The following is a 16250-nucleotide window of genomic DNA, read 5'->3' as shown; positions in this document are numbered from 1 at the left end:
CAGATTGGGCGGGACCGGGAGGGAGACCTGGGCCACAGGGACTTCCGTCCCCAGGCTGGGCTTTCACCTCCAGATGCCCGACTCAAGTCTCCGCGCCCACCGATCTCCTTTATATTTTTTATGAGAGGGGCCCTAACTCCCCCACCCCCACCCCCCTGAGAACAATAAAGAGAAATAGAATGTCTATTGCTTCCGCGACTACTGTGGGCCCTGGACAAGAAGAAACCTACTGTTCTTCAAGGGAGAGGGCACCCTGGGGCTCCTGCTGAGAAAAAGACCTCAGCTTTAGGGGCTTCCCTGTGGCTCCCTGCAGCCCATCCACCTCTCACATACCCCACTGCCAGGGGAGGCAGAACAGAGTGAGAGAAGCCCATTCCAGTAACCTCCAAGGAGGGGCTTCAACCAGACCCCCACCCCAAGTTTCTACACAGAGCAGGGCGGCGCTGTCTCCATGGTGGCCCAGGACATCGGGGTTGGTACAGGGACAAGCGGCAGCCCCTTAGTGTGTAGAGCATAAGGTCCTGCCTTGGCCTCCGGGACCCTCTCCGCCCCACTGGCAGCAAGCAGAGCAGGGGAAGGGGTGGGAGCCCAGCCAGGTCTCTTCCTGGGAAGCTGGTGGCCATCAGAGAGGCCTGGGCAGGGGCAGATCCAACTCACAGGTGTGTCCTGGGCAGGGTCCTAATTCTTGATACTGGGAAGTGTCTACACCTCTCCCTACTCAGAACCCATCCTCCTAGCTGCCAGAGAAAATTCCGGGGCAGGACTTCAGGCTCCATCATCCAGACCCAAATTCTGATCTGCTGAAACCAGCCCCCCTCCCAGACACGCCCTTGGACTTAAGAATCAGCCTGAGCCATGCCTTTGCCTGGCAGCTGCCTCCTCTCCAGCCCTTTGCCTTTTAGGGCCTGGTTCCACTTTCAGGTCATTTGCCTGCACCAGACACAGCCAGACGGGAGGGGAAACATGATGTGGTGTCGTGGCTGTGGGGTCAGTGTGAGGTGCTGAGCCCAGGAAGGTGGGTCCCCTCATCCACCAAACCCACAGGCCCCCATCTCTGCAGGCTGAGCATGTGAGGGGCGGGGGGGGGGGGGCAGGAGAAGCCATTCCAGGAGCCAGGAAAGTTCTAATTCTCTCACTTCTCCCTCTCACCTCTACCCCCGTGACTCTCCCTTACCCACAGGTGCTCCTGGCCCAGGAAAGGGGGAGAGACAAGCCCCTCCCTCTCAGTCACACACACACACATACACACACACACACACACACACACACACACACACACACACACCAGGTGCAGGATCCCTTCTGAGCCCTCCCAGAGCTGCAATGTGGAATCCACAGATTAGCCCACTCCCTGGAACCTGAATTCCCCACGGCCTCCCCTCCCCTCCCCTCCTGAATGGCTCCTACGCATGAACTTCATGCCCAGGAGTTCACAACTTCTCAGGACAAGTTCTTTCCAAATTTCTGGTTCTTCAAGGATATTCCCTATAGTCCCCCAAAGCCTGCCTTCCAGAGCCCCTCCCATGGGCCTCTCCCAACTCCTTCCACGTTTGAAGAGCATGTTATCTCGCTGCAGTCTTTCCACATATTCGTTGGCCGATGGCTACATTGCAAGTCTGCCCCTTGCAAGCCCCCATTTACTGAGCGTTTACCTGGGTCAAGGGCCATGCTAAATGTTTCACATGCATTATTCCATGTCATGCTCACTACAACCCTGTCGTTCTGTCCATTTTACAGATACAGAATCTGAGGCTCAGAGAGGTTATAATCCCTGCCCAAAAGCACACAGACAGGAAGTGGCAGATTCCTATTTGTACACAGGCTCATCTGACTCTTGCCGCAACCTTTGCGGCGGGGTTCAGGATCTGAAGGAGGGGCCGATGCACAAATGAAAATGCTATACAAGAAATACGAATTTAGAAGGCATGGGGGGGCCAGGTGGAGACCTCTTTCTTGAAGAGACACCCCAAGACTGGGTCCTGCCTGCTTTTTATTCCTTTTTAGATACACATCTTGCCCTCTAGCAATGCATACAGGCCTATCAAAGGTAAAGTTTGGTACATAGTAAAAGGATTATCAGGTTAGGGAATTGCCTTGAGCCACCACTATCTCAACACTTGATGCTTAGCATCAGCCCTGCTAACGCACAAGGTCCATCAGCCTTCCGAGTTCCTTGGTGCACTGACAGTATTGGCAAGCGGTGGCTTCCTGCAGACTCTAACGCTGATGCTAGATCCCTCTATTAGGATGCCGTCTGCGGCAGGACCTCGGACAAACTGCAGTACTTCTCTCAGCCTTGGTTTCCTCCTCTGTAGGGTGAGGATAACAGCTATCATCCTCACAGGGTTGTTGTGAGGGTTAAATAACCCTGGCACACAGTAGGCTCCTTTCCCCAACAATCTACACATGACACCATCTCCAGGCCCCTCCCCTTCACAGTCCCCCTCCTGGGCCAGGCTTCTGCTGAGCCTAGAATCCCCTCGACATGCTCCAACTGGACATGCACAGTGACCTGCCCAGAGGAGGGCAGCTCTGGTGCCATCATGCAGCCAGTGACTGTCTTTGCTCCAGTCCTTCCTCTGGGCTGGGCTGTCACCCCTGCCCCCATGCCAAGGACACTAAACTATAGGAAAGAGTTGGTGGGGGTACATTTGGGCCCAGGGCTGTTATGGGGCCACTGATCAGGAGAGTCTGAAGGTGCTGAAATGGAAGATTCTAGCTCGCGTGCCACGTCACCGGCTGAATGACTGTGGGGGAGCCGCTGCCTCCCTCTGGGCCACAAGTTGCCCCTCTGTGAAGCGGAGCTGAGCTGAATGGCTCTGATGACCCCACAGATGTTCTGATCATTCCTAACACCCTTCTTTCCCTGCCCCTCCGCCCCCCTGCCTTTCTCTCCTGCCTTTGGCTGCTCCTGATCGCACCAGGGGTCCACAGAGACACACAGAGAGAGGCAATGTCTTTGGTTTGCTTTATTTGGCCTGTGTGGGAGTGGGGAGCAAGCTTTGGGCAGAGCCAAGGGTGTGGAGGGGAGATCTGGGCCGGCACTGCCCTTGGAGTCGGAGGAGGCAGGAGGTGGCTCACTCGTCCATCTGGCTGAGCTCCCTGTGGGGAGAGGGCAGAACATGGCAGTGGGAGTGGGCAGTCCTCATGCCCTCAGGAGACCTCAGGCAAGCCCTGGGCCCCTGTTCTCCCCCATCCCCCCAACTCACCTCCACCCCCATTTCAGCCCCAGGGAGCTGGCACACAGGGCGGGGAATCAAACCTACCTGGGGGCAACCTTGTTGGGGGCTCCCCACTCCAAGGAGTTCAGCGGCGTTTCTTCCTTGTCTCTTTTCCCATATCTGGGAGGGGAGAGGCAGCTGGGGCAGGCAAGCACTGCGCCCAGGTGCCAGCCCACCTGCCTCCTGCCTGCCCTTGGGTACCATCCTCCAGGGGCATACAGGCCCAGGCCTGGTCAGTAGAGAGGTTCTGCTTTCCCAAGAATGTGGGAGGGGCAGGAGCTGGGACCCCTCCCCCTCCCTCTGGTACACACCTGGGCCTGGTCAGCATGTTGATGTATCTGCGGAGCTCAGCTGCATACTGGGCCAACTGCTCTGGTGTGGCGTTGTCCCCTGGGTACACTGGCTCCAGCGGGGTCCCCGAGGCACACAGCGATGACTGCAGCAACAAAGCCACACACGTGGACAGGAGCAGCAGGGAGAGGCAGTGGCGTGCGGCAGCCATCTGAGGAGCAAGGAGTGGGAGGGCATTGGAGGCAGAACCCACCCAGCCCCCTCGCCCATCACCTACTTCTCCAAGCCTGGGGACCAGCGGGCGAAGCAAAGAGCCGCCGGGACCTGGCCACCCCACCGCCTAGACACTGCCTCAGAAAGTAGAGACAGCTCCTTCCGTAGCAGCAGCAGCCGGAGCTCAGCCCGGACCTCCGCAAAGGAGAAAAGGTAGCGGAGAAGGGGGACATGGGCAGGAGGCACGAGGCACAGGACGCATGAGGCCCAGGGCCTGATGGCTCTGAGCAGGCAGGTGTGGGGTAGGGGTTGGAGGGAAGGGGTTGGTGGGAAGTGTGCTCCTGCTCACCTACAGGGCAGGACACACAGAATGAACTTGTGAGCCAAAGGACAGAAATCAATAGCCTGAGGTTCGCTACCCGCCCCCTCCCCCTGCCCCCCGCCAGGGAGAGACATGCAGATACAGATGGTCACGCCCCAAGGACTTAAACCTAATCGAATCTGGCAAAATAAATGTCACTCAATTATAGAAAGAGCCTATTGTACTCTTAAAATCATTTACTAAAACAAAAAGGGCAAGAGAGGCCAATATAGAATGCTCAAGTGCCTTCCCAAGAGGCCTCAACTCCTTTTTAAAATTGCTGTCAAACATTCAAAGAATTAGTTTGTAAGTTTGTTTGGGATAATTGTACAGTATGCTGTTGTAAAATATCAAAAATTATAATGACATTGTAGAATAATATCATGTAAGGATATTCTTTGCTCCAGGCCATGGCAATTCAATCGCAAACTGGCTGTTAATTTCTTTTTGTATAGACAAGGTCCTAGCCATATTTTTGTACCTCTTAGAGGCTAAAACCTTTACAATATTTTTTAAAATATCTATTAATTCTTATTTAACAAGGCTTTCCATGTAACTTCAAGTATATTAGATCTGTTTTAAAAGATTTCCTTTAAGAAGAGAGAATAAATTTCTTGTATTACTCTGGGCCCTTGGAGCTTTCCAAAAATCATCTCTGTTAAGGCCTTGAAATTTTAACATGAAAAAAACCATCAAATATATATATATGATTCAAATATTATAATATTTTTAATAATTATCTTAAGATATAAAACACAATATTTTATTTTCTCAAAAATAAGTTCTTATACTTTATAAGACATAATCAATTAATAGCTTCAATTCTGTCCTCTAGGTTTTTTATGAGACCAACTTAAACTTTATTTTTTATTTGCCAGTGGCTCTGGAAAACTAGGTTTGGTTTGTTTGAATGTAAATTACCACATTCCTTAGAATACTGGGAGAGTGGGCTTCTATATTGAAGCTCTACATGTCTCTCCCTTCCCCCACATCCTGCTTACTTCGGGGGAAGCATTAGCAACAGATGTGGCTGAATTTCTTTTCATGCTTAAAAGATAGACAGATCTCAAATTTTTTCTTTCTTTTTCGCTTTCTGAAGTAATAACTAGCATCCAATTTGGCCAAGATTTGAATTTCTCTTCGAGTTCTCTTATCATTTTTAAATGTAACCTTAAGTAATCTTTTTGCAAGTAATCTTATTGTGGGAGAGCAGATAGCCTTGCCCTCTCCTGCCACCTTTGAATTTCTCTGCACCAGAGACGGTTTCAGCAGTGGAGTTTCACTTATTACAGATTTTTAAAAATATATATTTTATTGATTTTTCACAGAGAGGAAGTGAGAGGGATAGAGAGCTAGAAACATCGATGAGAGAGAAACATCTATCAGCTGCCTCCTACACACCCCCTAATGGGGATGTGCCCACAACCAAGGTACATGCCCCTGACCGGAATCAAACTTGGGACCTTTCAGTCCACAAGCCGACGCTCTATCCACTGAGCCAAACCGGCTTCGGCCACTTATTACAGATTTTAAATTTCAAATACAAACTAAGATTCTAATTTGAACAAGAAACAACATTATTTTGTGATCACATAGACTTCAACATTTGCCTCTAAAGGGCACTTTCTCTAGACTCTAATTGTCCCCTGCTTTACTCCCGACTATCCAAACATTTCTCCTCACTTCTTATTGAGTGCACTCTTTACCTTGAGGAGTTCCTCACCATGCTTCTCAAGTCCTCAGGTCCCTGGTTTCGGGCGCCAATTGGCAGGGCCAGCCTGACGGTTAAACCGGGCTGAGGTAGGGAGGTGGGAAGTGAGAAAAGAAAGAAAGACAGGAAAGCGGGGTCCGGAGGACTGCAGGTCATCGACGGACTGCAGCCGCTTTATTAACTGTGTAATGCCTTTTATACACAAATACTGGATGGGAGGTCAGTCCAGAGGAATGTACTCTCTGTTCCTCTTAATCTCTAAGATAAAGCAGAAAGCCAAATTCTCGGTAAATAGTTACAGACTTCTGATAAGCTATGAAAGGTCACTCTCATTCTCATTCTGCTGGCAATAGGAAAGTGCCATCAAAACAAGTCAGATCACTGCATGGGTAGGGGACCAAGCCTTGTCGGTCCCTTCGGGTGCAAGAACCATGTCAGCTTACACCCGGTCTCCAACAGTCACGGTCTCACACACACACACACACACACACACACACACACACACACACGGGTCCCAATCACTCACAAGGTCAAAGTCACTCACACATTTGTGCTCACAGCCACCACCAACCACTCCCCACGCACATTTGCAATCTTCTAGTCACAGACTGCTCTTCCAGGGTGCGAGATTTGTCCAGATGTAGAGCCAGATCCTCACAGCACCTCAGGTCTCCAGAGGCCCCCAGTCCTGCAAACCATCAATTCTTCCCCCCATCCCAGACCCTAGACCCAGGGCATCCCCCAGACCTTGGGGAAGGCTGAGCCCACTCACCCTGAGTCCTGAGCAAGCGGGCCAAGCAGGTACCTGCCTCAGGCTGGATGCAGCCCCGGCTCTCTGCCTTGCCCCTTTATAGTCCTCAGCCCCCCAGAGTCCCCGCCTTCTGGCCTTCTGTCAACCTCTCTCACTCCCCAGCCCTCACACCCTCCTCCCACGGGCGGTCTCCCTGGTACCTGCAACGCCAGCCAGCTCACTGGGGCCAGGGAAGGGTGGGACAGGGCAGTGTTGTGAGTGCCACACTCAGCCGTGAACTACAGTCAGTCTCCTGTGGGCCCCCATCTGCCATGGGGCACCAAGAGCAGGCTTGGTCCAAGGAGGATGGGGTTCCGGGACCTCAGGATGAGTGAAAGGTCCTGGTCGCAAGCCTTGGAACAGCACCCCCTCCCAAGGATTAACCCAAAGCATCTAACGAATTCTTTCAGGGGAGAAGATTGAAGCTGGGGTTCTGAGACCAGGGGTGAGGGATGAGACTCTGACTCCCTGTCCAGTCTGTTCTTAGAGCAAGGTGGGAAGGGGGCGGTGCCTCAGGGAACTAGGAAATATGAAAAGGAGTGGGGCCCCGGGGAAGGAGAAACCCACTGTCTGGCTGGTGCATAGGATGCAAATTAGAACTGATGGGCCTGGGCTCTGGAGAACTGGGGGTGTCAATTTCTGGTAGCCACCTCAGAGCCCCGGGGGGCTGAGTGATAAAAATCAGCATCATTTGTAAAGCCTTGAATTTTCCAGAGCCCTCTCAACAACCCATTTTACAGATTCAGAAACTAAGGCTCAGAGCCATTAAGTCTGACATAACTGGTTCAGTGGTAGATTCCGGGTTTGAAGTAAAGTCTAACTCCAAAATCTGGACTCTCTTTTTCTAAGCGGGGCTGTCAAAGTTTTGCTATGATTCCCCACTTTTTGGCTGAGAAACGTGAGGCTCACCGAGGTGAAGACACTTGCCCAAGATCACACAGCTGTCTAGGACTCGAGCTCCGGCCTGGATTCCCAGCCCCAGGGGCCTCCAAGTCTCCCTGCTCTGTGTCCCTTCCCCACCCCAGGCCAAGGAACAGGGGCGGGCTGTGCCTGAACGACATACAGAAGCCTGAGAGGGACGCAAAGGACCTCTCGCCCCTGAAGTCCTGCTGTCCCAGATTGAGACCCGGAAAGTGTGTGTTAGGAGTTTGGGGCAGGAGGAGTGAGGACTGGAGGCGATGCCACAGGAATCTGAGGTTTGGTTTTGCTCAAGGCAGTGAGGAAGCATCGGTTCTGCTTGTTCCTCTCCATTCTGATTTCCAGCAACAAGAACAAGAATGCTTCCCCCGACAACTTCCTTTCCACACAGCAGATATGGAGGTGGTTCTGTCTCCACACGCCCCTGCCTTTCTCTGGTCCTGGGCTCTGACTTCCCAAATGAAGGAAGCTGAATCAGTGGTAGGTCCCAGGTGGGGCCTCGAATGAGGCCGGCAGAGGCTGCAGCGTGCCACCAGGGGGCGCTAGGCTCCAACCGTAGTTGGAAGGGCCTGAGCTCGGGACCTGTTCTGGCCACTGTCCCGTCAGGCCCCAGCCCCCACAGACAGATGGTGGATCTGGGGATTGACTCCAGTGCTGAGGCCATTTGTCGTTTTGTAAACAGCTTTGTCACTGCCGAAGAAGTGACAGGCACTTCACAATGTCAACGGAACCTATAGCTTTCCTTTTTCCCCCTTTGCAAACAACAGATTCATCTTCTGGGTCCTCTCCGGATGCTGCGACAATCGGACGTGATTTCTAAACAGTGTGGCCGTGTCCGGAACAGTGATGGTTGGCTCTCGCTCATCGTCATAAGTTCCCAGGACTTGCCCTGGCGCCCTGCTTAGCGAAGCACCAAGTGCTTACCTGCAGGTGGGCTAAAGGAAAGTGACAGTGGCCCCTCTCCCCCTGCCCAAACCCATGCCCTTCAGGACGGGGTGATGGCCACTGGGCAGTGCTGAGGATGGAGTGAGGGCTGAGACTAGGAAAGGAACACCCGAGACCCCTGGGGTCACAGGATAAAGACAAGTGTGCAGCCCTCGCCAGTTTGGCTCAGTGGATAGAGTAACCTGCATTATTGCTCATAAACCCAGAGTCACCCGTTCTTCCCTTTCTTTGGGTAATTAAAAAAAAACGTTAACCAGGACAGAACCAAAGACAGACAGCCCCACAGTCCAAAGTCACTGCCTCCCTCGGTTCTGCCATGGACTGGCTTTAGAATCTGCCCCATCTAATTAGGAATTCTTCCAGCCGTTGAGCCATTTCCCCGCACATCACCTTGTGTCCACAGGACGTCAGGGGAGATTTTGCCAAAGGCCTTCTTGAAGTCCAGAGTCCAGACACAAGGAGGCTGTGGCCCCTCCACCCCCAACCAAGTAATTCCGTGAACAGGGCAAATCAGATAAACCCAGAGTAACCTGTTCTTCCCTTTCCACATATCTGTGGACCAGGGATAGTGGGAAAGAGCCTGGATTCCAGAGTCAGACTGCTCTGGGTTTGCATTTCACTTGCATTTCTCAGCTGTGTGACTTTGGGAAAGTTGCCTGACCTCTCTGAGCCTGACTGTAAAAGGGGAACAATAAAGCTTGTGTCATAGGCTTCTTTTGACAACGAACATAATGGATAGATCTGTCTCCCTCTCCATCCAAACAGTAGTCTCCTCAGCCTGGAGCTTCCTGTCTTTGCACTCCAGTGTCTGGTGCAGAGGGGGACCCTAACTTCGCCCCCTTCCCCAGATATCCCTTCCCCTCTCACCCCATCTCTCCCCACCATTCTCACCAACTCCCTTTCTACATATTTTCCTCTCCTCCTTCACCCTGTACCTCCCCCGTCTCTCCCTGCACCTCCCTTGCCCAGCTCCAGTGACAGACTCCATCCCCCACCCCATTCCGTGTCCCCAGAGCCCGTGAGCCCCTGCGCACGCAGCCTGTGGCCTGCTCCATGGCCTTGGTGGAGGAGCTGTGGGGTGCGGAGAGTGATAAAGTGGTGCTGACGCATTTACTGAATTGTTAGCAGCTTCATTAGTTCTGAGGACTCCACAGAAAGCCATTAGCAGTGACAGTCTGTGTCATCCATCAGAGAGGGGGTGGAGGGTGACCGGAGAGAGAAGTCAAAAAACAGCCCAACTCCTGCCCTCCTGGTGCCTCCCAGGGAGGCCAAGGCCCTGGCCAGATGCACAGAAACTAGGGTCTTGGGGCCTCACCTTGACACCCCTTGCACCCCGACTTTTCATCTCTTACAGGACATAGTGGGGTGCCCCCAATTGGAGGACACGGGCCCGCAGCCTGTTCTGATGGCCACCCCACCCCCTACAGGCACTGACCGATCCTTGGCATTTGTTCATGGCCCTCCTGGCCTCCACCCTCCTTTTCCTCTGTCCACTTTCTCTTGCCTCCTCTCCACCCACTCTGCTCTTTCTCCTCTGCCCAGCGTGGGGTCCCTTGAAACTGCAGCCCAGCCCTGGCCGGTTTGGCTCAGTGGATAAGATCCTCAGCCTGCGGACTGAAGGGTCCCGGGTTCCATTCTGGTCAAAGGCACATGCCGGAGTTGTAGGCTCAATCCCCAGTAGGAGGCATGCAGGAGGCAGCCGATCAATGATTCTCTCTCATCATTGATGTTTCTGTCTCCTTCCCTCTCCCTTCCTCTCTGAAATCAATAAAAATATATTGAGAGAGAGAGAGAGAGAGAGAGAGAGAGAGAGAGAGAGAGAGAAAAGAAAAACTGCAGCCCAGTCTCAGCCATCTCTGCCCCTGCCGCAGGGGTTTTGCTGCTTCCAATTCTGACTCGAGAGTGAACACTATTCAGGGAAACCTCTTGAAACTGCTGCCCCACAACCCGGGGCTCCTAAAAACCACCATGGGCCAAGATGGAGGTTTTCTCTATGACAAGAGCTCTTAAATGGGGCCCTTCCATGGGCTTCGGGGGCCTGTGAACCTTCGTGACATCTCGTTCGCTTGACAGACTCCCCAGATCAGTTCGGTCCTGCCTGTCCGTCACAGGCCCAAGTCGGCTCCCTCCCGTCCTCCTGCTTCTGCCTCGACCTTGGCTACACTTTCTCAGGCTTTGCCCTGATTCCTGCTTGAAAGAGAAGCCTCCGAGTACCAGCGTTCAGTCTGTGTCCTGCACAAGAGCGTGGGGTCTCAGGGTCACTGTTCACATCGCAGCACAGAAGGCAGCTGGCAGCAAAAGAGGAATTTGGGGGCAGAACTGACAGCCCTGGATGAAGGAGGCAGTGAGGGGGCCCTGCCTGATGGAGCCCCCAGCTCTGGGGCCTGCTCCTGTCCCACTGACACAGGCGCCTGAGCGCCCTCTCCGGGATCCAGAGGCCCAGCGCCCGTCCCCAGTGGGAAGAGGGTGAGGCCCCTGTTAGGAGCAGGGCCTGGCTGCAGGGGGCACTGCAGGGGGCACCGGGAGGGCTGTGCCCAGGGGGCCTCCCCACAGGAACAGTCCCTCGGATCCCACTAGTGCCCGCTGCCCCCCTCCCTCCACACCTAACCCTCACCCTCAGGGACCCGGAGGCTGCCCGAGACCCAAGCCTCCACTCGGCTCCACGCGCAGGCACGGCCACAGGCTCCGGACCTGACACCCGCCCCCGCCCACTCCATCCCTCCCACCCCGCAGCCACATGCTCCGCTCTGGCCCGGACCGTCCCTGTCGCCTGCCCCCCCTCCCCCCCGGGCCTCCACCACCGGGGCAGCGGGGCCCGGGAGGAGCGGAGCGGGTGTTTGCGCAGCTGAGTGCCGTCTGTGTACCGAGCGGCCCGCGGCGCCCGCAGCTCCATTAGCGCCGCCGCCGGAAGCCCGCCCCGCCCGCCGATCCGGCCGCGCTGATAAGGCCGGAGGGGGCGGAGGGGACCCCACTCCCCGGCCCCTACCCCCTCCGATCGCCCTGCAGATCCGGAGAAATGACGGGGTCGCTGTGAGGGGCCCCACCCAGGGGAGGCCGGGGCCCTTTCCAGCGCCTCCCCGCTGCGGCCAGGCCCGCTCAGCCGGCCTCTCCCGGCCTCCCCGGTCCATAAGGCCCGGTGGCCCCGCGCACACCTACGCGTCCTGCCCGCACCCCCACCCCCACCCCCACCCCCACGCCGTGGTCGTCCACACAGTCAGGGACCCACGTCTTTTGGGGGTCTGATATATTTTTACTGATTTCAGAGAGGAAGAGAGAGGCGGGGAGAGAAACACCAATGACGAGAATCACTGATCGGCCGCCTCCTCACGCCCCCCACTGGGGACCAAGCCTGACCTCCGGGTTCGGAGGTCCCCGCTCCACCGCGGAGCCACGCCAGTCAGGCCGGGACCCACGTGTGGGCCTGGATTCCAGCGGGTGGGAGCAGGAGGCTTCCCGGGTTCCTCAATGCCACCCCCCCCCCCCCCGCGCCCCTGCTACCACTGAAAGCATCCACCTTGGCGAGGCTTCTCTGGGGCTCGGCAGCCTGAGAAGCACGGCTGTCATTGGATTTCATTTCCCAACAATTTCCAGCCACTCCGAGGGGCGCTGAGTCCCCATCGTGCAGCCCCAGACACGCTTCCTTGGAGAGGCTGAAACCTGAGCACTTGGCCGTGAACCTGGGGCGGCCTGAGCCCAGAGCCTGCACGGACCTCCTCCTAGGATACCAGGCTGATGAGGAAACTGAGGCGCAGCGGTGGGCAGGCCTCTGTGAGGCCCCCTCCGTGCCCTGCCCGCTGCATCTGGGTGGCGGCCCCCCCCCCCCCCCCCCCGGCACCCGGAGGCCACTGCAATGGGTTGTCTCCGGTCTGGACCAGCGCCCGGTGGGATCCTCACACCTGGATTTTGCTCCCAATGAACTCCAGCCCGTTTACAGGAGGTGGTGGTCCTGGCCACGGCACTGCCCCTGAGCTCAGCACCCTGGGCCACTGTCAGGGGAGCCCCCATGCTCCTGCCCCTCTGCCCCGTCGCCCACTCACATGTGGGTCTCATGCCCAGCGGCACCAACTGCTTTTTGAATGCCAGCTCCACGTGGGTTTGCTTCACAGCAGGCACATTGCTAAGCGTTTCACATGTCATCTCCAGAGCCAGCCTACGAGGTCCGAGTTATTAGCTCCATTCTACGGATAAGGAAACTGAGGCTCAGAGAGCAGCCGGCCCCAGGTTCCATAGCAGCGGCATGGCAACACCAGGGCTCAAGCGCGGGCATCTGGCTCCGGCCGGAGCGCCTTCCTCTAGCTCAGGCTGCCTCCTGGCGCCCGTTGCCAGCACATTCTCCGGCCCCTGTGTCCGCTCCTCCTCTGTGGTCAGCACAGAGGTGGGTGACTGTGGCCCTGAGCCTTGTCTCTATCACCGACATCCCCAGGCTGGCCAGAGCTCTCCCCTCCCCTGCCCTTATTCACTGCACCAGGAGCCTCCAGAGAAAATCAGTCCCCCGTCCCCCGCCCCTCCCCGCTCTCTCTGGCTTAATTACTTCTCCTCCTGGCTGTAATGAATGTCTCTGAGCCGCTGAGACAGGAAACTCAGCAGGAGCAGTGCCTCCATGGCTCAGCCCCACCTCCCCAGGCCTGTCCTTTGAACCCAGATGCAGGCCCAGCCCCAGCTTCAGCCACAGAGGGCATCTGTGTGTGAGAGACTCCCAGCCCCTCAACCTCCCTGCCCCGGATGGAATGCAGACCCTAAGATCAGACCATGAAGGGTCTGCTCTGGATTGGGGGTCCAGATCCCCAGCCCCTCATCCAGCAATCTGCCCACAGGCCTTGGAGCAGTCAGCTCCGAGCAGCAGCTCCTCCTAGCTTCCTACGTGCGCACATCCCACAGGGCCTGCGCGAAGAGGCCGCTCTTTCCTTTTATTCACTCAGCCCAGTATTCCTGGAGCACCTACTCAGTGCCAGCCCCTGCTTCAGGCACTGGGGCCATGACAGGGAGACAGACAGGCAAGGTGTTTGCACGCTAGGAGCTTATGGTCTAGCAAGAGCACAGCCCCAAACAAGTGAGCAAACAATAAATAAGATTTTCACCGGAGGGGAAAGCGAGGGCACGGATAGAGAGAGAGCGTGGGTAGCAGGGATGAGCAGGGAAAGAGGGCTCATATGCCTCCATCCCACCCTGTTCAATTCCTATGTGGAAAGTCCTCACCGCAGTCTGCATCCCCCACTCTTCAAGGCCAACATGTCTCACTGGGTCATCGCCTCCAATCACCCAGGTTTCAGCCATAGACCCAGCTCACCCCGTCACCTAACACAACCATAGGGAGGACAGAGGGTGAACGCGGGAGCCCCAGAGCCATCAAGTCGAGAAGGAGGGCAGCTGCCCAATCCTCCCTTTTTTTTTTTTTCTTTCTTTTAAAGAGGAATTCTTTGTTAAAAAATATTTTTTTTTATTGATTTCCGAGAGAAAGGGAGAGAAAGATAGAAACATCAATGATGAGAGAGAATCATTGATCAGCTGCCTCCTGCACGCCCCACACTGGGGACCAAGCCCACAACCCAGGTAGATGCCCTGACAGGGAATTGAACCGTGACCTCCAGGTTCATAGGTTGACACTCAACCACTGAGCCGAGCCAGCTGGGCCCAGCCCTCCCTTTATGCTTCTCCACCCTTCCACCATCGTCCCTTACCCCCTACCAATCACCAAAATAACTTCTGGGCAGATTAAAGAGTTAAATGTAAAAATAAAAGGACTAATCGAAAACCAAGAAGAAATAAAATGATCAGGCACCTTGCCCTAACCGGTTTGGCTCAGTGGATAGAGCGTCGGCCTGCGGACTCAAGAGTCCCAGGTTCGATTCCAGTCAAGGACATGTACCTTGGTTTCGGGCACAACCCCAGTAGGGGGTGTGCAAGAGGCAGCTGATCGATGTTTCTCTATCATGGATGTTTCTAACTCTCTATCCCTCTCCCTTCCTCTCTGTAAAAATGATCAGGCACCTTTATGAATGTACAAACACTAAAGGCAATCACAAAGCGAAAAGTCAACTGTCTTCCTGCATAAGCGTTAAAGGTGTGTGCTGGGCACAAGCACAAAACTGCAATTAGGAGCTGACCCACCTCTCCTAATTTGTCCGAGATGCAGACCCACCAGGAACTCTCCATGACTACCCCCACCCCTTTGCCTCAAGACTCTGAGATGTCTGCTGCCCCTGAGGGCTCCCTGCACCGCTGCTCGAATCCCCAACAAAGCAAAGATGAAACTGTGCTGTGAATGTTGGTTTCTATTTCGATCTTCATGGTCCATGGGCACCTTGACATCTTATCATTTTTATGTTCTCCATGCCCAGCACAGAGATACTTTATACAGCGTGGAATTCAGTCACTTTTCTTTTTTTTTTTTTTTTGGTGGATAGCTGTTATGTTTTCCAATTACATAGCTTTTGGTAAAAATTGTAGTTAAAATACACATTACATAAAATTCACCATCTTCATTTTTTGAGGAACTGCCATATTGTTTTCATAGCGCTACCAGTTTACATCCCACCAACAGTGCACAAGGTTCCCAGTTTCTCCTCATCCTTACCGACACTTGTTATTTTCTGGGGGTTTTGATAGTAGCCATCCTAATGAGTGTGAGGTGGCGTTTCACTGTTGTTTGTTTGTTTTTTTAAAAAATATATTTTATTGATTTTTTACAGAGAGGAAGAGAGAGGGGATAGAGAGTTAGAAACATCGATCAGCTGCCTCTTACACACCCCCTACTGGGGATGTGCCCGCAACCAAGGTACATGCCCTTGACCGGAATCGAACCTGGGACCCTTGAGTCCGCAGGCCTACGCTCTATCCACCGAGCCAAATGGGTTTCGGCTTCACTGTTGTTTTGATTTGCATTTCCCAATAAGTATTTTTAATATATTTTTATTGATTTCCGAGAGGAAGGGAGAGGGAGAGATAGAAACATCAATGACGAGAGAATCATTGATTGGCTAAGATTGTAAAGATAAAAAGATAAAGAGCCGGGCTGGTGTGGATCTCAGCACTGCTGACTGACCACTCCTGCGCTGGGGATTCACCCGGGCCTGGTACCGCGTGGCCAGGCCGACATTGCCCCCTTGTGGCCATAGTGTGAAACTACAACCTGCCGGATGCCGGATGGAATCTTCGTCTTCTACCCACTGAAGTCAAAACAGATAGTTCCCTTCGTCCAAGAGGCTGACTGTTCATCAAACTATGACAGTTTCCTGAGCCCTGATACCCCACAACCCCCTACCTACACATTAACCTGACCTTGGGATATGCACATAATAGGATTAACCACATGAACTTTCCAGTAGCTGACCGTTAGTTTTTAACATGTAAAAACACACAAAAACATACAAGACACACACACAAACATTGCCCCAGACCTCATCCTCATACCCACACAGACATGCAGCACCTCAGCACACTCCTCTCCTCTGGGGAGCACACAGATGGATAGCCCTCAGAGAGCTCTCAGCCATGGGACAGGAACTACCACCTAGCTCTACACTCCCTCACCACCACCTCATCCACACTCAGCACCCCTCCGTCCAGCTCCACTGCAGCATCTTCACCTCTCCCCTTCCACCTCCTCCGTGGCCTCAAACTCACTAGGGACATCCCCATATTGAATACCACCTCTTTAATCTCTAGGGACCAGCCCACATCTCTGCTCCACTATTTTCTGTGCTTAATACACATAGAACGCCCCCCTCCGGGGTCTAGTTAAAATGCAGGTTCTCATTCAGTAGGCCGAGAGTGGGCCCCAGATTCTGAATTTCTAAGCAG

General features: G+C 54.3%; 1 protein-coding gene across 2 annotated transcripts; it reads right to left on the bottom strand.

The window, feature by feature from the left end:
* Window positions 1-2963: 2963 nt before the first annotated feature.
* Window positions 2964-5955, bottom strand: PPY (pancreatic polypeptide). Of its 2 annotated transcripts, none has more exons than XM_079799088.1 (4): window positions 5810-5955; window positions 3533-3723; window positions 3267-3341; window positions 2964-3102 (listed from the first exon to the last, which is right to left on the bottom strand). In XM_079799088.1, the coding sequence occupies exons 1-4, from the start codon at window positions 5951-5953 to the stop codon at window positions 3078-3080; spliced, it is 435 nt and encodes a 144-aa protein (XP_079655214.1). In that variant the 5' UTR covers window positions 5954-5955; the 3' UTR covers window positions 2964-3077. The 2 variants fall into 2 exon arrangements, with proteins under 2 accessions (XP_079655214.1, XP_079655215.1); XM_079799089.1 differs by having other exon boundaries at window positions 5793-5953.
* Window positions 5956-16250: the final 10295 nt, after the last annotated feature.

The sequence above is a fragment of the Cnephaeus nilssonii genome (genome assembly GCF_951640355.1).
Source record: "Cnephaeus nilssonii genome assembly, chromosome: 19".
Classification (NCBI taxonomy): Eukaryota; Metazoa; Chordata; class Mammalia; order Chiroptera; family Vespertilionidae; genus Cnephaeus; species Cnephaeus nilssonii.
This window is presented reverse-complemented; position numbering and strand designations above follow the sequence as displayed.